This window comes from Caloenas nicobarica, chromosome 4 (genome assembly GCF_036013445.1).
Source record: "Caloenas nicobarica isolate bCalNic1 chromosome 4, bCalNic1.hap1, whole genome shotgun sequence".
Classification (NCBI taxonomy): Eukaryota; Metazoa; Chordata; class Aves; order Columbiformes; family Columbidae; genus Caloenas; species Caloenas nicobarica.
This window is the reverse complement of record NC_088248.1, coordinates 79,133,035-79,142,012: the sequence shown is the minus strand read 5'-3', so window position 1 is coordinate 79,142,012 and position 8,978 is coordinate 79,133,035. Positions and strand designations below refer to the sequence as shown.

The window sequence follows — 8,978 nt, the reverse complement described above, 5'->3', positions numbered from 1 at the left end:
GGGCGCGTCCGCTCGCCGCGGGCACGGGGCCCGTTCCCGACAGAGGCGCAGCCGGGCGGGCGGCGCGCAGGCGGCTTTACTGGGACGTGTCCCGCGCAGCAGCGACACCCGGAGCACCCGCTCCGCGCCCCCCCCGGCCCCGCGCCGAGCCCGCGGCCCCGGGCCGTGCCGCGCGTCCCGTGTCCCGGTCACGGCGCTCGGCGCTGGGCACGGAGCCGGCGCAGGCGCTGCCGCCGCAGCCGCAGGTCGGAGGGCAGCGGGGCCCGCCCGGGCAGCCGCCCCCGCGGCCGGTGCCGCCGCAGCCGGGCCAGGCGGAAGCTGCACGGCGTGGGGACGTTCTCGTACGAGACGTGGCACGGCTGCGTGGCCGCCTCGTAGCCCTCGGCCCGCGCCGTCACCTCGTACTCGCCCGGGTTCAGCAGCCGCCAGTAATCCCCGTCCAGGGCTGCGACAGCGGGGGCGCGTCAGCGCGGCCCCAGCCGCGTCCCTTGGCCTTGTCCCCAGCCCTGTCCCCACTCCCACCCCCGTCCCCACCCCAATCCCATTCCCAACCTAATTGTATTTCCATCCCCATCCCGTGCCCAGCCCCGTTCCTTCCCATCCCCAACTCCATCTTCTCCCCAATCCACTCCCATCCCTGTCCCCATCCCCATTCCTACCCCCATCCCGTCCCCATTCCCTCCCCACCTCCGTCCCCAATCCCATCCCATCCCCATCCCCAGCCTGATAAAATTTCTATCCTCACCCCCATCCCCAATCTCCATTCCCACCCCCAAATCCCACCGCATTCCCATCCCCGCCCCACCACACCCGTCCGGACGTCGTGGTTGATGCCGTCCACAGAGATGATGGCGTTGGCGATGCCCTGCTCCGTGTCACCGTCCCGCACCACCCCCTTAATCCCGCGGTGCACCTGGGGGCCACGGAGCGGGTGTCGGCAGGGGGGGCGTGCAGGGGACACACGTGCACACACACACACACGCACCCCATGTTTGCACACTTGCCACAAGTGCGCGGGACCGCAGGCACCCTGCAGGCTGTGCACATCCGGGTGCACATCTGCACGGCGCGTGGCACACAGCCCATCCCACACAGAGCACATGCCTGCATGCTCTGTGCCATGGAGGTGCCCGCGGGGGACACAGGGGGACACGGAGCCTCGGGGGTGTTTGAGGACCCCCGTGCTGTGTCCTGCTGCCATGTGCTCAGCCCCCGCCAAAACCCTGACCCCTCAGTGCCCACGTCCCCCTCAGCGTGTCCCCGCTCAGGAGCACAGAGCCCCCCAGGGGTCTCTGTCCCCACCTGCTCCATGTTGCTCTGTGCCTGTGGAGGTGCCCGCAGGGGACATGGGGACACGGAGCCTTGGGGGTGTTTGCGGACCCCTGAGCCATGTCCTGCTGCCACGTGCTCAGCCCCTGCCAAAATCCCGACCCCTCAGCACCCACACCCCCTGCAGCATGTTCCCCGCAGGCGTCCCCGTCCCCACCTGCTCCATGTAGAGCAGCAGGGACTCCCGGTTGTTCTCCCACTCGGCCGGCAGCTCAGACGCGTGTGGGAACTTGTCACAGGAGAGCTCCACCGTGATCTCGAAGCAGTTGGTGTGCAGGTAGCTGAAGTCGTTCATGCCTGCGCAGGACAGGGGGGGTGTCAGGGGGGTCCTCAGCCCCACACCGCACCTCCCCACCCCCCCACTCACTGCCGGGCACCGTGTGCCAATTGGCCCCATTGATGATGTTGCCGTGGCGGGCGAAGTCATCGTAGTGGCAGAGGCGGCGGTCCTCGCTGGCCATGGCCAGGTTGGAGGTGGCGTAGACGGTGGCCAGCCAGCGGAACACGCCGTCGTCGGCCGTGGGGGTCAGCTCCTGCGCCTTCCAGTAGCTGCGCGTCATGTCGAAGGGGTAGGTGACCACCAGCTCCCCCCCGTGCAGGTTGGCACTCAGCACGAAGGGGTAGCGCTGCATCCAGTCGATCACCGCCCGCGTCTCAGGGGCCACCTGTGGGGACCCTGCATCACGGGGGGCTGTGGCGGTGAACCCCCGCACCGGGGCGGGGGAAATGCTCCTGTGGCCCCCTCCTTGGGGCTAAGACCCCATGAGTCCGTCCCCAGCACAGCCCCCCATGGGTCAGCGTCAGCCCGGGGCGCTGGGGCAGCAGCGGGGGTGTTTTGGGGTGCAGGGGGGCTGTGCTCACCGTGGCGTTGGTGAGGGTGTAGTACTCGGGGATGGGGATGTAGTGGTTGGGGAACTCGTGCGGCACCAGGTCGTTGTCCTCGGCGTCCCACAGCGCCGTGTTGAGGTCGGCGAAGTTGTGGTTCAGGTCAATGCCCTCGTAGGTCCAGCGGCCCATGGCCCAGCCCGACAGCTCTGAGCCCTGCGGGACACGGTCACCGGGGGACGGGGTCACCAGGGGATGGGGTCACCAGTGGGATGGGGTCACCAAGGGTCAGGGTGACTGGGGGACAGGGTTGCTGGGGGACGGGGTCACCCGGCCTTGTGGTCACTGGAGGACGGGGTCACCAGAGAGTGGCGCCAGGACAGCCCCGCAGCACATGGGTGCTCAGCACCCTGACCCTACCAGCTTGTAGGCGGTCTCGTAGCCGTCGGGGTTCATGGAGGGCAGGAGGTGGATGCGGGTCTCGGTGACCAGCTGCACCACGCGCGGGTTGCCCGCCCGGAACTCCTGGCACAGGAACTCCATGAGGTTGAGCAGCAGCTCCCGGCCCAGCACCTCGTTCCCGTGCATCCCCGCCACGTAGCGGAACTCGGGCTCGCCTGCCAGGGACAGCCCGGTGGCAGCGGGGACCCAGCACCCCGGCCTCTGTGCCCTGTGCCAGCCTGGGCGTCCCTGGGACTGTCCCCATCTGCCCGCCCAGCCTGGGCATCCCCGGCCACCTCGTCCCCATCCTGCACAGCCTGGGTGTCCCCAGTCACCCCGTCCCCATCCTGCACAGCCTGGGTGTCCCCAGTCACCCTGTCCCATCCTGCACAGCCTGGGTGTCCCCAGTCACCCTGTCCCCATCCTGCACAGCCTGGGCGTCCCCAGTCACCCTGTCCCATCCTGCACAGCCTGGGTGTCCCCAGTCACCCTGTCCCCATCCTGCACAGCCTGGGTGTCCCCAGCCACCCCGTCCCCATCCTGCACAGCCTGGGTGTCCCCAGTCACCCCGTCCCCATCCTGCACAGCCTGGGTGTCCCCAGTCACCCCGTCCCCATCCTGCACAGCCTGGGTGTCCCCAGTCACCCCGTCCCCATCCTGCACAGCCTGGGTGTCCCCAGTCACCCTGTCCCCATCCTGCACAGCCTGGGTGTCCCCAGTCACCCCGTCCCCATCCTGCACAGCCTGGGTGTCCCCAGACAGCCCAGCTGTCACCTCCCCAGCACGTACCCACTTCATGCAGCCCGGGGTTGTCTGAGATCTCCATCACGTACATCTTGAGGCCCAGGTAGCTCTTCCCAATGCTGTAGACGCGGGTGATGTCGGGACACTCATCGTTCACCCGCTTCATCAGCTGGGGAGGGCATGGCTCAGGGGCACCCCGGGGGTACGGAGACCCCTGCCCCACCCCACGGCATCCCCAGGGGTGCAGACCCCCCGCCCCACGGTGTCCCCAGGGGTGCAGACCCCCCACCCCACGGCATCCCCAGGGGTGCAGACCCCCGCCCCACGGTGTCCCCAGGGGTGCACACCCCCCACCCCACACTGAGCAGGCACCTTTCTCATCTCCTTGTAGTTGTGGTGGCGGAAATCCAGCTTGTCGGTGGGCGGGGGGGGGCCGTGCCAGGCGTAGATGTTGTTGGGGTCTGCCAGGAGCCAGGGCGGCACAGAGGGGACAAGGGGGGGACACGGTCAGAGACCCAGGGTGGGGCGGACAGCCTGGACCCCAACCCTGGGGACGGCCCCGGCAGAACGTGACTGTCCTGGGTGGTCGTGGGTTGGGGCGAGGGCCGGCGGGCAGGGGGATGCAGGCAGCAGCGGGCAGGGGGATGCAGGCAGCAGCAGGCAGGGGGATGCAGGCAGCAGCGGGCAGGGGGATGCAGGCAGCAGGCAGGGGGATGCAGGCAGCAGTGGGCAGGGCGATGCAGACGGCAGCGGGCAGGGGGATGCAGACAGCAGCGGGCAATGGGATGCAGGCAACAGCAGGCAGGGGGATGCAGGCAGCAGCGGGCAATGGGCAGGCAGCAGCAGGCAGCAGCAGCACCCACCGGGCAGTGGGCAGCCCAGCACCTCTGCCCGCAGGCAGATGGTGCCGTTGGGGAACCAGCTCTGGGGGTTGATGCGCAGGTACCGAGCCACCACCGGCACCGGCAGCAGGTTCAGCACTGGCGTCTCAGGGTCCTTGTTCCCGGGGAACACCTTGGGGGGACACAGCCCCTGTGGGTCCCTGTGCTGGGGGGGACCCACGGGATCTGTGGGGATGGGGGAGCCGCAGCAGAGCTGCCTGCTGGGGCACAAAGGGCTGCGGAAGCTGCAGCCGCGTCCCCTGGACCCCCCAGCCCCTAAGGAGGAACAGACACTCATCTGGGGGGGCTGAGCCCTGGGGGGCCAAGCCTGGCAGCACGGAGGAACCGGAGCCCAATGGTGCTCCAGGGCCTGGGGTGCCTGCACTACTTGGGCCCCCACACCCCAGCACCCCAAGGGGACGGTCCCCAGGAATAAGCACAGGGCCCCCCAAACCCACCCCTGGCACAGGGACCCCAAAACCTGTCGCCAGCACAGGGATCCCCAAATTCACTCCTGGCACAGGGATCCCCAAACCTGCCCCTGGCGCAGCGGTCCCCAAACTCCTCCCCACCCCAGCCTGAGCACAGAGACCCCCAGACCCTCCCTGGCACAGGCACACAAGCAGCAGCGTGTCTGGCGCTGGCAGCTCCCGGCCCCCCACCCTGGCAGGCCCCACGTCTCCTCCCCCTGCACCCAGGGGTGCACACGCTGGCTGTTTGCACACCCGCTGTCCTTGCACACGCACTCACACCTGCACCCGTGCACCAGGCTGCCGTGCGCACCTGCAGGCACAGCCGCGCCACGCGGCGCCGCGCAGCCCCGCGTCAGCCCCCGCCGCTCACACGTGCACCGGGGGGGCTGGCGGGCGGCCGGGGCGGCAGCTGGGGACAAGTGGCCTTTGTGCTCAGGGGAAGAGCTGCAGGATGCTCACGGGTGGGGAGGCCAAAGGAAACAGAGCCGGGTCGCAGCCTGGTGCCAGCCAGCATGGTTAACCCCCCCGGCACCAGTTGCCCCTGGCATGGTTAACCCTCTGGTTAACTGGTGCCTCTCAGTTAACCCCCAGTTAATCCCTGTGCCCTCACTCTGGTTGGGGAGCTGGACAGGCTGGGGGTGCCGGGGGGTCCCCAATGCCACTGCTCCCGCCCAGGGCCATTCCCCACGGGCACCTACCGCCTCCTCGGTGCCATTGCGGCACGGGTGCCACGTGTAGGTGTCATTGCTGACCTGGACTTTGTAGGAGGTCACCCAGTCGTACCTGTGCGGGGCAGAGGGTGAGTGGGGTCCCGGCCCCCCAGCCCCCCGGGCTGGCCCTGCCCACGGCCTTACGTCCAGATGGAGTTGAGCCCCTGCGTGATGACGCCGGTGAAGTTGGTGAGCCGGCGGGCGTCCACCTCCAGCCACTGCGCCGTGTCCTCCTGCCCCGCGCACCAGCCGCCGTCGTAGAAGTCCCCATCGTAGAGCCCTGACTGCGGGGGGTGTCAGGGATGGAGGGGGACACAGGACCCTGCGCAGGGCACGTCCCCACTGCTGTGTGCCCCTGGCCCCGCTGTGCTGCGTGGCACAGCACCGGGACGGCATCCCGAGCTGCACGGTGCCACTTGGGCAGGGGACCAAGTCCTGAGTTTAACGTGACTCTTTGAGGGGCCGTGGCAGAGCCCCCCCTGGCCAACACGCAGATGGAGCGGGGGCTCCTGGCAGGACTGGCTGCGGTGAGGCTGGAGGGGTCCATGCTGGAGAGCCCCTGCCGCATGCGTGCCATGCACATGCCATGAAAACATCACACACGTCATGCAAACGTCACACACACCATGCACACACTATGCAAACATCGAAGCATGCACACACCATGCAAACATCACACACGCCATGCACACACCATGCAAACATCACACACGCCATGCACACGCCATGCACATGTCACATACACTATGCAGGTGTCACATACACTATGCAGATGTCACACACCCCATGCAAACGTCACACACACGCCACGCGCGCGCCGCGTGTCCCACCTGGATGTTGAGGCGCCCGCGGTGGGCGCCCAGGCCATAGCGCTTGTCACTGGAGGCTCGGAGCTGGGAGTCCAGCACCCGCAGGGACTCCAGCCCCAGCGGGGGGCACTCTGGGGGCAGAGCAGAGGGGCCGGGCTGGCTCAGAGACCCCCAGGCATGGCTGTCCCCATACAGGGGTCCCGCTCCCAGAGCTGCCCCCACCCTGTCCCCTCTCCGTGTCCCCAGGGCAATGCCCGGCAGGTCCTGTTCAGGAACGCAGGGCCATGGCCACGACTGCAGCCAGGGCAAACGCCGCTCTGTGTCACACAAACCCCACTTGCTGTCACACGAACCCCACTCCCCGTCACACAGAGGGGCAGGAGCACAGCAGAGGAGCACAGCACACCATCCCCACTGCAGGATGGGTGTGTGTCTGCACACGCGTGTGCACGGTTTGCAGGGTGTGTCTGTGCCGTCACACGCAGGGCATGTGCGCAGCGCTGTGTGTGCAGGGTGTGCACGTGTGACAGCGCGGGGACCACGTGTTTGCGATGGCACGTGCCCAGGATGGTGGCTGTGCCCCCTGAGCGCTGGGGAAGGGCTGGAGCTGCTCCCCACATCTGTGGGTGCACGTGCAAGGTGTGGAGGTGTCTGCATGGAGCTGTGTGCACACACGTGTGCCTGTGCGGCCCCACAGGCCCCCTGCCCCATCCCCATATGTACGTACGAGGGTCCTGCGGAGCAGCCGCCTCCTTGGCCGGAGCCTTCGGCTTCTTCTTCTTCTTCACCACTTTCTTCTTCACCACTTTAACCCGCACCAGCTTCTTCCTGGGCACTGGGGCTGGGGACGGGCAGAGGGACCCCGGGGGTGGGTCTGGGGCCCTCAGGGACCCACGCACCCATACAGCCATCACCCCTCGTGCACACCCACAAACCCCCCACGGCCCCCTCTACACAGGCCGCAGCACGGCCCCCAGCACACGCACACGTGTGTACACACACGCACATGTCTGCACATACTGCGCAAAAATGCAAGTCACACACACCCGGAAACTGCACAAATGCAGACGCACTGAGAGTCTACACTCAGAGTGCACACTCACAGAGTGCACGCTCACACACGCGCAGAGTGCACACTCACACTCAGAGTTCACACTCACAGAGTGCACGCTCACACACACGCAGAGTGCACACTCACACTCAGAGTGCACACTCACAGAGTGCACGCTCACACACACGCAGAGTGCACACTCACACTCAGAGTTCACACTCACAGAGTGCATGCTCACACACACGCAGAGTGCATACTCACAGAGTGCACGCTCACACACGCGCAGAGTGCACACTCACACACAGAGTGCACACTCACAGAGTGCACGCTCACACACGTGCAGAGTGCACACTCACACACAGAGTGCACACTCACAGAGTGCACACTCACACACACGTGCGGAGTGCACACTTACACACGCTGATGCACAGATACACAAACCACACGTGTCCACACACGCACGTGCACGCAGCCAAACACACACACATGCACACACGCACTCCTGCGCACACGCATTTTAATCCACTTCCACACACAGGCAATTCTGCACACACAGCTGTGCAGACACATCCCTGCACACACATCCGTGAACACACACGCAGAGTTGTGCACACACATGCATGGACTTGTGCACACGCATCCCTGCACACATTCCTCTGAACACTGCTGTGCACACACAGTTGTGGACACATAGCCCTGAACGCGGACACACACAGAGCTGTGCACACACATTCCTCTGCACACATCTGTGCACACACAGCTGTGCACACACCCCCCTGCACACACCCCCCTGCACACACACAGCTGTGCTCACCCACACTCCCAGCTCATGCACCCCCAGGCCCCCATTCCTACCTTTGGCCCCGGGCCCCCCCTCCTTCAGCCGCCCGCGCTCGGAGGGACCGGGGCTGGCGGGGGCTGCGCTGCCAGGCCCCCCCCCCGCGGCTTTCGTGGGGGCGGCCGTGGGGCTCCTGGAGGTGCTCAGCCCGGTGCCTTTGGCAGGGCTGGTCGTGGTGCCCTTCGGGGGGGCTGCTGCCGTGCCTCGCGGGGGGGCCGTCGCGGTGCCTTTGAGGGGGCCCGCCGTGGTTGGGGGGGACCTCATTGCCGTGCCCCTCGCGGGGGTGGCCCCGGTGCCTTTGGGGGGCCCCGCAGTGGTTGGGGGCGGCCTCTGTGCCGTGCCTCTCGGGGGGGCCGCCCCGGTGCCTTTGGGGGAGCCGGTGGCGGTGCCTCCCGGGGCAGCCCCCGCGGTGCCCATCCCCGCGGCGGCGGGGCGGGCGGGCTCGGCGGGGGTGGCCGCCAGCCCCCGGGGCCGGGGGGTGCTGCGGGGGGGCGCCGCCCGGGCGGGGGGCGGTGGGGGGACCAGCAGCAGCAGCAGCAGCAGCGGCGGGGCGAGGGGCAGCCCCAGCATGGCCGCGGCGGAGCGGAGCAGACCCCGGCGCTGCCTGCCCGGCGCTGCCCGTTCCCGGCGCTGCCTGCCCGGTCCTGCCTGCCCCGTCCTCCCCCGCCGCCCTCCCCGCCCCTCCCCGCCCCCGCGCCCCCCGCCCACTCCCGCCCGGCCAGGACCCCCGGGGCCGGGGGAGGCACCGGGCGCTCGGGGCCGCGGCGGAGCGGGGCCGGTCACACACGCTCCCCCCGCGGCCCCGGGTGGGCTCCCGCTGCGCCCCCGAACAGGCGAAGTTCCGCTGCCCGCACCGCTGCCCGCACCGCTGCCCGCA

General features: G+C 68.4%; 1 protein-coding gene across 1 annotated transcript; it reads right to left on the bottom strand.

The window, feature by feature from the left end:
* Positions 1 to 8,727, bottom strand: CPXM1 (carboxypeptidase X, M14 family member 1). The gene is made up of 14 exons (XM_065634531.1): positions 8,119 to 8,727; positions 6,940 to 7,053; positions 6,234 to 6,343; positions 5,548 to 5,687; positions 5,392 to 5,476; positions 4,203 to 4,353; positions 3,712 to 3,800; positions 3,385 to 3,508; positions 2,575 to 2,771; positions 2,191 to 2,370; positions 1,697 to 1,994; positions 1,487 to 1,626; positions 811 to 913; positions 1 to 445 (listed from the first exon to the last, which is right to left on the bottom strand). The coding sequence occupies exons 1-14, from the start codon at positions 8,669 to 8,671 to the stop codon at positions 189 to 191; spliced, it is 2,541 nt and encodes an 846-aa protein (XP_065490603.1). The 5' UTR covers positions 8,672 to 8,727; the 3' UTR covers positions 1 to 188.
* Between the last annotated feature and the right edge of the window lie 251 nt (positions 8,728 to 8,978).